This window comes from Notamacropus eugenii, chromosome 2, assembly GCF_028372415.1.
Source record: "Notamacropus eugenii isolate mMacEug1 chromosome 2, mMacEug1.pri_v2, whole genome shotgun sequence".
In the NCBI taxonomy this organism is placed as follows: domain Eukaryota; kingdom Metazoa; phylum Chordata; class Mammalia; order Diprotodontia; family Macropodidae; genus Notamacropus; species Notamacropus eugenii.
In genome coordinates this window covers 260,021,741-260,037,069 of record NC_092873.1, presented here as the reverse complement: position 1 = coordinate 260,037,069, position 15,329 = coordinate 260,021,741, and the positions used below count along the sequence as shown (strand labels likewise).

Genomic DNA, 15,329 nt, shown 5'->3' with positions numbered 1-15,329 from the left:
GGATGTTTACTAAGCAACCAGTACACTGCAGCACCTTAGGTATGGCTAGAGATGCGAAGGTTAGATGAAACTCCCTGAAGCTTCCACTCTTTCAAAGGTATGTCCAACAGAGAACTACCAGTGCACAACATTACAGTATACCTGCGTTTCAGAATTACAGAACAGAGTTTTACATAAGGTCTGAAAGGCTCATTGCCAGCCTGGGGTAGGACTGGGGGAATCAAGAAGGGCTTTGTGGACTTTAAAGAATGGTTAGATATTTTACAGCATGAAGGTAGGAAAGCATTTCAGTTATAGGGAATGTCCTGACCAAAGAGAGAGGACAGTGCTTAGCTAGGGTCACAAGGAGACATTCAATTTAGCTGGATCATAGAATATGTGGAAAACAAGTGACGTTTAGGTAGGTGATATGTTGCTAAATTTTGTTAGGGCCTTGAATCCCAGGGAGAGGAATTTGAACCTTACTCAAAAGTAATAGGAAGCCACTGAAGATTTTTGAGCAAAGGAGTGATATGATAAAGTTTATACCAAAGAAGGATTATTGTGGTAATATGAAAGATGAATTGGCATGAGGAGAAAGTGTAAGCACAAGTTTTAGGAGACTAATAATCTTCACAGTAATAAGGGTTTATAGTAGGGTGGTGACATAGAACGTGGAGTGAGGAAGAAAGAATACTCTGAAGGATTAAAAAAAAAGAATGTTTAAAGGTCTTCGAATAATAGTGAGCAAGTTGACATTGATGGAGTGTAATAAGAGAGTCTATGGCAATAGAGATGAAGCCACAGGTAGTAGTGTTGAATTTTCACCCTTAACAATTTCTTGAGATTACCCCTCACTCTCTACTTACATCTTAGCAAATACAAAATAGTCTCCAACTCTTGTTTTAGCTTGCCCCTCTGTCCTCCGCATTCTCTCTCTCTCTCTCTCTCTCTCTCTCTCTCTCTCTCTCTCTCTCTCTCTCTCTCTCTCTCTCTTCATCTCTCCCTCTCTCTCTGTCTCCTATTTCTGCCTATGTTTCTCTCAACTTTTTCCTTCTCTTTCTTTCACCCCTCTTTTCTTTTTTCTAGTGTTAATATGAAATTAAAGTTCATTTTCATTACTGGATAAAGTGTGTTTCCTATTCTTAATTTAAAAGCCAAGTGTAATTAGTTTAATTTAATTTAATATCATTTGTACAGATAAGTGATCATAACCCCAGCTGATAAAATTAAGTTGCATTTTCCTTCCATTTCTCTCCATTTGGCTTTTAATTTTTTTTGTTTTCTCTTTGAGGTCAATGACCCTGGGAAAAATTTCCCATTCCTTAAATAAAACAGATTATCTACTGGGGATCTAAACTGAGGCCAATTAGAATTCTGCCCTTAAAGTTTAATTCTTCTTGAATTGTTAGTACTGAAACATTACCTTTGCTTAGGTTTTTAAAGTAGTAAAAGAGAAATATATAAGCATGTTGAAAAGTTTGGATATGTTTATAGAGGTATGTGGACATCACTGAATTACATCTATAACATTCCTTACTCCAGAACAGATAAATCAGCTTTGTTTTTCACAAAGTTGACTGACTGTTCATTTTCTCTCCTTTATGATCTAAATTTTAAAAAAGTCATAAATCAGTAAGAAAAAGAATGATTGAAATTTTATCCCCTCTTAATTCCCAAGTTGACCATTTTGTGTAACTACTAATAAGCAATACAGTGGGTACAGAGCAGGCAGCAGAAAAAACAAAAACAAAAAAGGATAAACAAGTCCATAATCAATCTATAAAAATAAATTATTGATCTCTGTGATTAATAATCTGTTGTGAAATATATGCAGTATCATTGTGGGTATTAGGGGAGCCAAGGGGAAAAAGATCTATTCCGATATTCATAATTTAAAACTTAATGTTGAACTTCCTTCTACCAAATCAAAACTCTGCCTAAATTTAATTGGATTCATTTATTTTGTTAGTAACTTTATAAATCACCTTAAGTTCTAAAGGTAAAATAAGGTATAAATTATTGATGATAATTCTAGGAAATAAAAACCTTGAGAGCAAGGGAACTTGTATATTTGTCTTTGTGCTCCCCTCACCCCACTCCATAAAAAAATGCAGTAGTATGTAATACTTTGTATATGATAGATAATAACTTACATTTATCTAGCATTATTTATTTATTTATATAAGGTTCTGAAAGAACATGTGGCAGAATTTCACATGTTAAGTATCTGGACCATTTTCTGTGCGATTGCTGTCCACAGTGATTTATGTCTGTGTTTGTAACCATTAGTATGGTCTGAGGCATGCACAGAAGTGCACACTCATGTGACCCTTCTTCACCCTTCTCAGCATGACTGTCCTGTCAGTCTTGGTTCATAAAATCATAGATTATTAGAGCTGGAAGGGACTTTATAGTTCATAGAGTCCAACCCCCTTCCTTTTACAGATGAGGAAGCTGAGGCCCAGAAATCTAATGCTAAACCTTAAGATCAGAAAATTCTCCTTGGTCTCTAATAAATTGTGCTACAGCCCATTTTCTGTTCATTGGATATGGAAAACAGCTGATTATTAATCTCAGTAGATGTATAATAATCCTTCATGTACTTAAGACCTGTTCTCAGAGGTGTATTAGAGGCTAAGACTCAGAGAGAGGAGAGAAAATCTGTCTACACATGTGCCTATAGCCCTCTTTTTCTCTTTTCCTTCAGTAACTTGATATGTTTGGGGCCAAGGAGCCCTTTAGGGAAAAATTTGAGACTTTCTCATTATATCATCCATATTTTACTGAATCAAAAGATATTTATTTTTTTATTTAACAAGTTATGAAAGTATTAAATTACTTTGTATACATAAGCAAAAATTTGGCACAATTAATGAAAAAAACTAAAACTAAGATGAGAGACAAAAATAAAATTGAGATTAGATGAAAAAATGTCCTACCATTGCTTCAAATTTAACAAGTCTAGAAACAATCTCATTATTTAAGTCTAATATTGTTATTAAGCCATTCTTGTCATTATGTCTTGTCTCTCCAAGTAGATCATAAGCACCTTTAGGGCTAGGTCCATGTCTTATATTTCTTTGTATTCCTGATGGTGTTGTGAACAAAAATAAATGTTCATTTTGTTGATTGAAAGGTTAAAGGAAATGGGATTATCCATCCTGCAAAAGGGGAGACTGAGGGATGATTTAATAACGTCAACTTTCATATATATGAAGGGGCTCTACTACGGAGGATGGTAACCAGTGATCTCAGGATCTACGACTAAAAAAGTGAGAACAAAGTTGCTTAAACTGCAGAATGAAGGGTTTAGATAAGTTATATGGAAGTTGTTATATTAGAATGAAATGCTATACAATATTTCCTTTGGAGATGGCTAGCTTTTTATCTTCTTTGATCAATTGTAGTGTAATCCTCTCTACAGATGACCAAATAGGCTGGATAACCTTTCATGCTCCCTTCCAAACTATGATTGTATAGTTTCTTGAAGACTTAATCATTATGGATTTCTATGTAGATCCTGGCAGCTACTGGACTAGGCTAGCTGTACAAGGAGGGAATGGGGCAACTAGGTATCTGGGCATGTAGAGTATAACAGTCTGTGAACCAAGAGATCATCAAGCCATCAGACAGAGAGCTAGTGATTGATTGTCAAACCAAAGGTCTAGGACCTGAGATGTTGGCAATGTGGGGAGGAATAATCAGATCTCAGGTGAAAGCAACCAAGAGTCTGGAGCCCAGCTGATCAGGTGGTTTGAACATATAGCATTAGTGATCAGAATAAACCTAAGTGAGCCTGATCTTAGGGAAGAGAGTTTTCTCTCTTCCTTCTCTTACAATTTCTGCCTAGGTAGGAAGTTGTTTCAGAATCTAGGCCTGCAGATGTGAGGAAAGTGACTGCAGCTGGTTAAGAAAAGGATGAAGGAGCATCAGCTGCAGGTAGGATCCTGATACTAGCTAACTAAGAATTTTTAAAGCCTGTGATTGACCACAGTGTTTGGTAGATGAGTGTCACTTGTGATGACTGTTCATGTGTTAAAATCAGATTATGCGCTCCTTGAGGACAGATACTGTATTGCTTATCTTTTGCATTCCCTGAAGTGCCTGGCACAGTACTCTGCACATAGTAGGCACTCTATGAACATTTATTGAATTGTGTTAATATACACCATGAAAGTTAATTTGGTCATATCTACATAAATCATTTGGAGGGTTTGGCATAATGTGATAGCTCCACAAATTAATCCTTCAACATAAATGCCATTTCATGAACTTAGGAATCAAGGTCATGATTCCTCCTAATGACAGTTCGTGATGAAATTATTTACCAAACCACTAAAAAATAATTGTAATGTGTTTATTATTCAGGAGAAATATATAGTAATTCTATAGGCACTCTGAAAGAAGCAATCTTAGAAAGATTTTTGTTACTTTTTAGGTCTTTTGACCTATTTTTTGTTCTTTGGCAAATTGAATGATATCCAATTAAAAATGTTTATCTAGTACATGATTTTATAACATATTGATAACATATTTTGTTAACCAAAGAACATTTCTACTATGCTAAACTATTTTTTAAATTTTATTTCATTACTTTTGACTCAAAAGTACCGGGATACAAACATGCAAGGCGTTGTATATGAACTAAACAGCTATATAGAACAACGATTGGATACAGGAGGAGACAACCAGCTACTGCTCTATGAATTGAGCAGACTCATCAAAATAGGTAAGAAAATATATTTTTAATCCTTTATGTAGAACTTTGAAAAAAGGCAGTATGGCACAGTGACTAGAGGAGGCCTTGGAGTCAGCAAGACCTGGATTCAAGTCCAGCTTTTGACATATGTTAGTTTTGTGTTCCTAGTCGTTTAGCTTTTCAGTTCCCCCAATCAGCTTTTAAGACTATAAATTACAGAAAAACGGTGAGCCTGCCTTAATAGGTAGTTTTCAGAGAGTTCATCAGTTTATGAAATATTTGCAGAAAAGTTGAACTCACTGAAAACAAATGAAAGTCATTGAGTGGTCTTACTGCAGGATTAATTGTTAAAAAATAATATACCTAATATCTGAAAAGTTAAACTGAGGTAAAATTAATATGTAGGGCAACCCAAGTTAAAGGCCTTGAAATCATGTAATATGAGAATCCCCAGAAGCAACTGGGGATCTTTGACCTGGAGAAGTGACCTAGAGGAATCCATCATTCAGAGTGTGGGTGGCCATGGGTGAGTGATACAACCTTTTAGGTCTCTTTGCCTTATCTATAAAATGTGCGCTAGATGACCTTAACATTGCATGTTCTATGATAGATGTGACTTGGTATCTGAATGGCTGTTGTGTAGATCAGTGATTAGACTTGTTATCATAGGCCCTTTGGTACAGAATTACATGTAGAGCTACAAAATGTTAGATCTGTACAAAAGGGGAATGGGATGCCTGGGAAGGTGGTAAATCCACCCTCACTAGCAGTTATCAAGCAAAGGTTAGAATACCACTGTTGAGTATTTTGTAGAGACAGTTTTGGGTTCAGCTATGGTGGGAGTGGGGAACCTGCAGCCTCGAGGTCACATGTAGCCCTCTAGGTCCTCAAGTGTGTCCCTTTGACTGAATCCAAATTTCAAAGGAAAACCTAGAGGGCCACATGTCGCCTCAAAGCTGCAGGTTCCCCACTCCTGAGCTATTGGTTTGTTGAGATAGTCTGAGGTTTATTCCAATTTGGAGATTCTTGAGGCTGTGAGATATAAAGAGTATTTGACACTTTTAATGTATATTTTCCTAATAAATACACATCCTAGAAATGAAAATAGCATAATTCCTTCAAATAATCCTCCACAAAACTACTCAGATGCAGTATTATGACATAAAGTTGACCCTGGGTTTATCGAACACTATGCCAGTAGAAAACAATCTCTGGCAGGTTCTATAATGATAGAAAGGATTTGAGTATAGCCCTAGAAATAGATTAGTTCTGTTTCTTGAAGACAGTTAGCTAATTACATAGAAGCATACCACTAATTGTCTGGATAATGGATGATGAATTCTTTGGCAATCTACAAAATAAAGAAAAATACAAAATGGTGTTTGGTCCTATATAATCCTCTTCACCTTCTGCATCAATAGAGGCAGTGTTGGAAAAACTACAGTAGATATTATACTAAACAAACACACAACTTTACACTATCTGTCAAATAAACTAAGTGACCAAGTGGATGTACTACTAAAGGAATAAAATCATATCAACATTGACTGAACTTTTAGATGAAATCCAAAGACAAAAAAAAAAAGGAAGTTATAGCTAAATGGAAGAATAGCTGCCAAGTCCTGCAGAAGCAAGGAGAGTAGTTACTAGAGTTCTAGCCTTATGAGTCAGAGGGCAGCCAGAAAGATAATTTCATGGCATATTTTGTTGTTTCATATTGTAATGCTCATGACAAGTATTTGCAAGAAAACCATCATGAAGTTAATTGTATGTTATGTGCTGATATCTGTTATAGAGAGAGAAATTCTGCTAAGAACTCAGATTCTTCATGTTAAATAAATTAGTAAATATTACAGTATTGTAAATCTTTGAGGCAACTTTTACTATAGGGGAAAAAATTTACAAAACATTTTAGGCAGTACATTTCAGAAGGAAGAAAGCAAAGAGTCCAACAGTGTTGGTGCTCAACAGAAACTTCCTAGATATTGTGACTGTTTTCTTCAAGGGGAAATTTGGGAGGGGCCAGACAAATGCAACAAATTCCAAAGAACGTCACAGATAATGAAGTTAATTGTGTATTAGAAAACAAAAAATAATGATTTTGGATGTGGAAGATATTTGTGATTTGGATTCTTCTGTTTAGACCATGTATTTGTTACTGCAAAAATAAAATAGATACCAAATTTAAAGAATACAAATGAGAGAAAGATATATCATGTCATCAGAATGCTCCAGCTTGATTTGTTTAAACAAGGCTTTGACACTGAAAATTTTTATTCATTTGTACCATCACTGATATTTCTTTAAATATTTATCTAGTTATTTATACCTTTTATTTTTGTCGTCTGTGTTTCCCAGTGTATCCCTTACCACTCCCACTCTGAGCAAGTAGTGTTTTAGAGGAAAGCCTTTTTTAAAAGGAGGAAAATATCAGTGCAACAGAACTAATCAAAATATTGAAAAAGTTGGCCCTCTTGTATAGTGTTCCACACCTTTATTCCCTCATTTGTTCAAAGAAATGAGGGGAAGTACCTTCTCATATCTTTTCTTTTGCCAACCTTGATTGTTACAAATTTACATCATTCAGTCTTGATCACTTTTTTGTTTGCTGTTCTTTCCATGTCCATCCACTGTTGTATATTATTTCCTGTTTCCATTGATTTTTCTTTGTATCAGCTTCTATGAGTCTTCCCATTCTTTTCTGAAGTTTTCATTCTCCTTAATTTATGATTTCTTAAGGCAGCTTACCTAATGTAAATAATTTACCACAATGAGGAAACCAGAAGTGCCTAGCCAAGGACTACACTGGTTTAGAATAGAAACCCACTTCAAAGATTTTTCAGAGTAGAATGGTCAAAAATTAAAGAGTGGCATTGCCTCACAAAAGAGTATGAAGTAGCAGAGAGGAAAAATAAATCTGACCCTTAATGTAATGCAAAGAGTATTGGTTCTAGAACTGGAGGACGGGTTAAAATCCTGCCTCTTGACACTCTGTGACTTTGAGCAAGTTACTTGACCATGCTGGTTTCTGTTTTCTCCTCTATAAAACTAAGGAGTTGTACTAGATGGCCTCTTTTGGCACCTCCTAGGTTTAGGTCTCTATAATCTCAAATTCCATAGAACATGAGTGAAAGACTCATAGAAGCCAGTAAATTACACAGGCATTTGATGGATCCGGTACTTAGCATGGTGCCTTGGATGGTTATTGATTGCCTGGATGAAACTTAGAGGACCATCAACAGGTAGAAAATAAGAAAGACCTAGAAATATTTCTATAGTAAATTATTTTCTTTAGCGATGACTATAGAAGGATTATATCTAGACTCTTAAGTCTTGCCCTCATGTGGCATTATCTGATCAGAGCAAACCCTCAAACATTTTAGAGCCTCTTAAATGAGGGCTATATTCGCTTAAAAGAATTTGGCTTATCTACAGGAAAAACCAAGTAGATGAAGAATGTTGCTCCAGACAATAATGTACATTCAAATGAATAACTCTTAGAATTGGTCTGGATACTGTGAATGAATAGTGAATTCAGGATTAAACAGAAAGAGAGTAGAAAGAGTTGTCTTTAGGATATGCAATCCTTATAGTAACCCTAGTCCAATCAGTAATTTTTGTGTGTGACTGCTGGTAATGGCTATGTGGCTACAGATAATGGACTATCATAATCTATGCAGAAGCAAATTAGCAGGCCATCCAGTCTAGAATTTATGCATGCCTGTGATATCACTCCTAAGGCAAAGGGGAGATTTACGGTGGGTGAAGGTAAAACAAAACATATTAGCTCATCAAAATAGTGCAGAAGACGTGATAAAAAAGACATGAATACCATGTGCTTGGAAAAGCAGGAAGATCAGTCATATAAGAAGAGCAAGGGATAACTATTGGGCAGCATATGTGCTCTATTAGTATCTATGCAGTGATGTCAAGATTTTTGATCCTGAACCTTTAGCAGTTAAAAAAAGTTTGACTTTTTCCCCCACCACTTCCCGCCGGATTGGCTTTGGGACTCACCTTTCACCGCCACCCTCCCTTCTCACAGAGTGGTTCCAGTTTGTCTTCCCCCCTCCCTACCAGAGCAACCAGGGGCATCCGCCAGTGGGAAGGGAAGGAAAGCACCTCTCAGCAGGAAGATGGCCTGGTACATGAGAAGATCTGGTTTGACAAATTCAAGTACTATGACATAGAGAGAAAATTCTATGAGCAGATGAATGGTCCTTTGCCTGTCTCTTCCCGACAGGAGAATGGTGCCAGTGTGATCCTCCCTGACATTGCCAAAGCTAGGGAGAATATCCAGAAATTGCTAGCTGGAAGTGCAAACACCAGCTCTTCCAGTGATCCCAGTGGGGACCATTGTGAGCTGGTCACCAGAATTTTCAATTTAGAGGCAGAGAACCAGAGCCTTCAGAGTGTGATTCAAGACATACAACTGACCATCTCCAAGCTTGAAATCTGGCTGTGTACCCTGGAGAAATGCTCCCCTTCCCACCACTCTCTGGTTCCTGAGACTCAGCGTGTATCTCCCATGCAGAAGGTGGAGCTACCCACCACATCACCCGCTAAAAAGGCAGCCACCCCAGCAGAGGACGATGAAGATGATGATATTGACTTGTTTGGTAGCGATGATGAGGAAGAAGACAAGGAGGCAGCCTATCTTGGGGAGGAACACCTTCGGCAGTATGCAGAGAAGAAGGCCAGGAAACCAGGGCTGATTGCAAAGTCTTCTATCCTCCTAGATGTCAAGCCTTGGGATGATCAGACAGACATGGCAAAGTTGGAGTGCGTCCACTCCATACAGCTGTATGGATTGGTCTGGGGAGGCTCCAAGTTGGTGCCTGTGGGGTATGGCATTTGGAAGCTGTAGATCCAGTGTGTGGTAGAGGATAACAAGGTGGGCACAGACATCCTGGAGGAGGAGATCACCAAGTTTGAAGATTAAGTGCAGAACGTTGACATCACTGCTTTCAACAACATCTAAAAGGCCCCTGAATGTGTGTGAATCCGTAACCAAAATAAAGGCTGAGATTTGAGGTGAGAAAAAAGTTTGAGAATATGCCTGCAGTATATTCATATTTCCTTAATTATATGTGATATAGATGTAATTTCTTCCCCTCAGAAGGGCAGTGCTTGGGAGTTTGCACAATATAAAGAAGAGTATTCAGGGTTAAGGGTAGGGATACGGACAAGTAGGAATATGTAGTGTGCATAAGCTCTCAGGGACTCATCATCTCAAGGAGAGTGGGATGATGCATATCTTCACACAATCCATGGTTGTTCACAGACTTGTTGGAATCATGCCATGGCCTCCCCGAGGTAAGACAAAAGATATCTCAGATGGGTCTGGTTCCCACTGTGGAGACCTCAACTCTGTGTCATTGGAGGAAGTGACCCAAGAGTGAGGTCAAAGATTCTTCACAGTATTAAAATATTTTGACAATGGGTTAAAGAAACAATTAGACATTAGGTAAAATACTTTTCAAACTTTAAAAATCTTTAAATTTCAGTGCTTAAGTGTATTTTCTAATTAACAGAAAAGTACTTTTAAAATTTTTATCCCTTTTTGGTACTTTCATTTCCAAATATCTCCTACCTTAACTAAAAAGCTATTACTTGATTTATTGTAACAAAATCAGTTGTTTTATTAATAAATCATAAGAAAAATGGGGGAAACATCAAGCCAGTTTGACTGGAAATTTTTGATATCATAATTCCCCATTTCTTCATATGCAGCAAAATAGATTTCCACTTTAGCTATATAAAAAAAATATATCTCTCATTCTGGTTTTTAAGTTTGTCCCCTCTTTGGCAAAAGATGAGTGATATGATTCATTTTCAGTATTCTGAAATTCTGGCTTATAATTGCATCAATCAAAGTTCCTAGATCATTTTCAGATGAATTTCATGTCTTCCACATCTTGTATTTATAAATTTGATTTCCCCCCCAAATTTTCCTTTATTCCTTTTTAAAATTTGACCTTTCGAGGCAGATCCATGTTGGTGGAGTAAAGGCAGGAATTCCCCTGTTCTCTCCCCGAAACTTCTCTAAATACTTTTAAATAATGACTCCAAACAAATTCTAGAATGGAAAAACCCATCAAAAAGACGAAGTGAAACAATTTTCCAGCCCAAGATAACTTAGAATATCAGCAGGAAACATCTATTGCACTAAGATGAGAGTGAAGAACAGTTCAGTGCAGGTTGCCCCAGGGCACCAGGAGCAGTTCTTGGGACAACTGAATTGTGACAGTTTCAAGATCTCTCAGCCCACAGATGATAAGGGGAACAGACAGTGGGTCAGAAGGAGATTATAGCAATCTATCTGCTGGCACTGGGGGTAGGACTCTGTTGCTTTGCCCATACTTGGATCCGGATAGCAGCCCTGTGTGACAGTCTGAGGTCAGGGAGAAGCACTAGCAAAGCTGTGCTTGTGGCTAGTCACAAAAGTGTTGAAAAGACTGCTTGTGGTCGCTCACAAGGCAGTGCATAGAAAGTAGTAAATCCACTTCTCAATAGATCATACCACCTTGAAAGAGCTGAAAACTTACAGGTCCAAAGAATTAGCTCTGAAAACAGCTGCACAAAAAATTTGAAGCTTGGAACAGTGACCCCTCTACTTGGGAGGAGATCCCCACTTTGACACAGAGTTAAAAGTCAAGAAATATGCTGAAAAATGAGTGAACAACCAGAAAAAGAAATCTGACCATAGACAGTTACTATGGTGACAAGCAAGAGCAAAACACACTCAGAAGAACACAACAAAGTCAAAATTACTGCATCCAGATCTTCAAAGGAGAATAGTTCAGAAAAGATTTTAAAAATCAAGGAAGATGGAGAGGGAAGATTAGGAAGAAAAATGAAAGACATGGAAGAAGAAAATCATGAAAAAAATTCAGCAGCTTGGTAAAGGAGACACAAAAAATACCAAAGAAATAACACCTTAAAAAAAAAAAAAAGAAGAGGCCAAATGGTAAAAGAGGCACAAGAATCCAAAAAAGAGAAGAATGCCTTGAAAAACAGAACTAGCCAAATGAAAAAAAGATACACATAAAAGTCACTGAAAAGAAGAACTCCTTAAGGAGAATTGGCCAAATGGAAAAAGCGTTACACAAGCTTACTGAAGAAAATAATCTGTAAAAGTTAGAATTCAGCAAGTGGAAACCAGTGACTATATGAGATGGCAAGAAACAAACAAGATCAAAAGAATAAAAAAATAGAGAACATTGTGAAATATCTCATTGGGAATACAACTGACCTGGGAAATAGATCCAGGAGAGATAATTTAAGTATTATCAGACTACTTGAAAGTGATGATCAAAAAAAGAGCAAAAACATCATCTTTCAAGAAATTATCAAGGCAAACTGCTCTGATATTCTAGAACTAGAGGGTAAAATAGAAATGGAAAGAATCCACCAAAAAAAGATAAAATCAAAATTCCCAGGAATATTATGCAAATTCCAGACCTCCCAGATCAAGGAGAAAATATTACAAGCAGCCAAAAAGAAACAATGTAAGAATCATGGAGCCACAGTCAGGATAACACAAGATTTAGCAGTCTCTGCAATCAAGGATTGGAGGGCTTGGAATATGATATTCTGGAGGACAGAAAAGCTAGAATTACAAACAAGAATCACCTACCCAGCAAAACTGAATATTAATCTTTAGGGGAAAAAATGTACATTCAATGAAATAGATGACTCTCAAACATTCCTGATGAAAAGACTAGAGCTGAATAGAAAATTGGCTTTCACATACAAAGACTCAAGAGAAGCATAACAAGGTAAACAGAAAAGAAAAATCATAAGGGATTTGATAAGGTTAAACTGTTTATGTATACATAGAGAGAAAGCAGAGAGGTGAGTTGAATATGATGGTATGATTAGCTAAAAAAATAAAATGAAGGGATAAGAAAGAAGAATGCACTGGAAGGGGAAAAGGAGAGTAGAATGGGATATATTATCTGAAATAAAAAGGGCCTGGAAAATATTTTACAGAGGAGGGGAAAATGGGGGAAGTGGGAAGGAGAGCACATGAACCTTGACTCTTATTGAAACTTGCCCAAAGGGGGAATAATATCGACACTCAGTTGGGTATAGAACTCTCTCTCACCATACAGGAAAATGGGGGTTAAGGGTGGTGGGGCAGCTGAAGGGAGAGCAGTTTGGGAGAGGTAGAAGTTAGAATCAAAACACCTTGAGAATGGATAGTGTAAAAGGAGAGTGAGAATATGTTGGGAGATGTGGGGTATTAGGATGAAAGGAATACATAGCTGGTAATCATTACTATGAGTTTCTCTAATAAAGACTTCATTTCTCAGACATAGAAAACTGAGTCAAATTTATAGAAATAAGAGCCATTCCTCAATTGGATAAATGATCAAAGGATATGAAGAGGCAGTTTTCAGACAAAGTAATCAAAGCTATTTATGGTCATGTGAAAAAATAGCTCTGAATCGCTTGAGAAATACAGATTAAAACAAGTCTGAACTACTACCTCACTGCTGTCCAATTGATTAATATGACAGAGAAGGAAAATGACAAATGATAGAGAGGATGTAGGAAAATTAAAAAGACTAATGTACTGTTGGTGAAGTTACATACTGATTCAACCATTCTGGAGAGCAATTTAAAACTATGTTCAACTGGCTATAACCCTAAACCCTAACACTAAGTTGTAGCCCTAAATTAGTATTAGTATTCTAACTTTAACTCTAACCCTAAAAGCAATAGCACTACTAATTCTGTATCCCAAAGAGATTTTTTAAAAAAGGAAAAGGACCTATGTTCACAAAAATGCTTATAGCAGCTCTTTTAGTAGTGGGAAAGAATTGGGAACTGAGGGAATCTCTAGCAATTGGGGAATGGTTGAATAACTTGTTGCATATGATTGTGATGGACTACTAGTGTGCTTTAAGAGATAAGCTCTCAGAAAGACATGGAAAGACTTACATGAACTGTTGCTAAGTGAAATGCGAGAATATTGTACACAATATCTACTTTGCTCTTCTCAGCAATTCAATGATCCAAGACATTCTGTAGGTCTTATGATGACCTTCTCTCCAGAGAAAAAACTGGATGAGCCTGAATGTAGATAGATCAAAGATACTTTTTCTTTACATTCTTTATTTTTCTTGGGTTTTTTTTTTTTGATCTGTGTTTTCTTTCACAGAATGACTAACATGGAAATATGTTTTGTATCCCTACACAAGTACAGTCTGTGTCAAATTTCTTGCCTACTCAATGGGGGAGAAAGGGGAAGGATAAAAATAAATTGGAACTCAAAATTAGGGGGGGCAAGAACATTAAAATTGTTTTTACATGTAATTGGAAAAATATTAACTAAGATTTAAAACATAAAATAAAATTTGACCTCCCTAGATTTGACCTGAAGTTGTAGCCTGTGAGTATGTTTTGATGTCCTAATTATTTTACCTGATGTAGTAAGTCTCTCATTGTCAGATTGAAAAAAAAATGCCAATTATTCATTCCCTAAGCCTTTCGTGAAAATGTTAAATTCCATAATACTAAGAACAAAATCCCAAAGGCAAAATTATTGGTGATGAAGATTCTCCCTCTGTAGTTCTACTGGTCCTTTTCATCATGGTAGAACCTGCCAGAGCTTATGCTTCATTGTCATGAACTATGAGGACCCCAGATCATTTCCTAATGATGATGGGGCATCAAAGCATCAGAGACAATGCTACACGTTCTTTCCCACATGGTTCAAAAATTGTTGGGGATATATAATAATCACCATTTATGTCTACACTTGATCTATAGTCATATGAAAAAATGCTCAAAGCCCAAAGGGCTACAAAAATGTGCATACCCTTTGACCCAGCAATCCCTTCTAGGACTGTATCCCAAAGAGATCATAAAAATGGGAAAGGGTCCCACATGTACAAAAATATTTATAGCAACTCTCTTTGTGGTGACCAATAACTGGAAATCGAGGGAATGCCCATCAATTGGCAAATGGCTGAGCAAGTTGTGATATATGAATGTAATGGAATACTATTGTGCTATAAGAAATGATGAACAGGAAGACTTAAGAGAAGTCTGGAAGGGCGTATGAGAACTGACGCTGAGTGAAAGGAGCAGAACCAGGGGAACTTTGTATAAAACAACAATCACAGTGTGTGAGGAATTTTTCTGGTAGACTTAGTCCTTCACAGCAATGCAAGGACCTAAAAAAATTCCCGATTGACTTTTGAGGCAAAATACCTTCCATGTCCAGAGAAAGAACTATGGAATTGGATCGCAGAATGAAGCAGACCATTTTCTCTTTTGTTGTGTTTTGTTTTGTTTTATGGTTTCTACCATTCATTTTAATTCTTCTATGCAGCATGACTAAGGCAAAAATGTATTTAAAAGGAATGTATGTGTGAATCTGTATAAGATTGCATACCGTTTTGTGAAGGGAGTGGGGAGGGAAGGGAGAAGGAGGGAAAGGAGGGGAAAATAATCTAACATATATGGAAGTGATTGTGAAAAACTGACAACAAATAAGATAATTTAAAAACAATCAAAAAAAGAAAATTAAGTACAGCAATGACATTCCAATTTATTTTCAGTTCAATAAGCAGCCTAATTTTGTCATAATTTTGGGAGAAGATGCCACTTGGGCTTGCATTGTGCTGAAATACAC

At 36.8% G+C, this 15,329-nt stretch overlaps 1 protein-coding gene and 1 pseudogene across 5 annotated transcripts in view; both read left to right on the top strand.

The window, feature by feature from the left end:
- Positions 1-15,329, top strand: part of PDE10A (phosphodiesterase 10A) — a 435,545-nt gene that overhangs the window by 287,644 nt on the left and 132,572 nt on the right. For all 5 annotated transcript variants that reach the window (XR_011974697.1, XM_072643848.1, XM_072643847.1 and 2 more), the window contains one exon: positions 4,591-4,711. Coding sequence is in view for 4 of the 5 variants with exons in the window: in XM_072643848.1 (XP_072499949.1) it covers positions 4,591-4,711 (121 nt within the window). In the remaining variant the exon portion in view is untranslated. The remainder of the gene's footprint in view (positions 1-4,590; positions 4,712-15,329) is intronic.
- LOC140527148 (elongation factor 1-delta pseudogene) lies at positions 4,723-15,159 on the top strand (annotated as a pseudogene).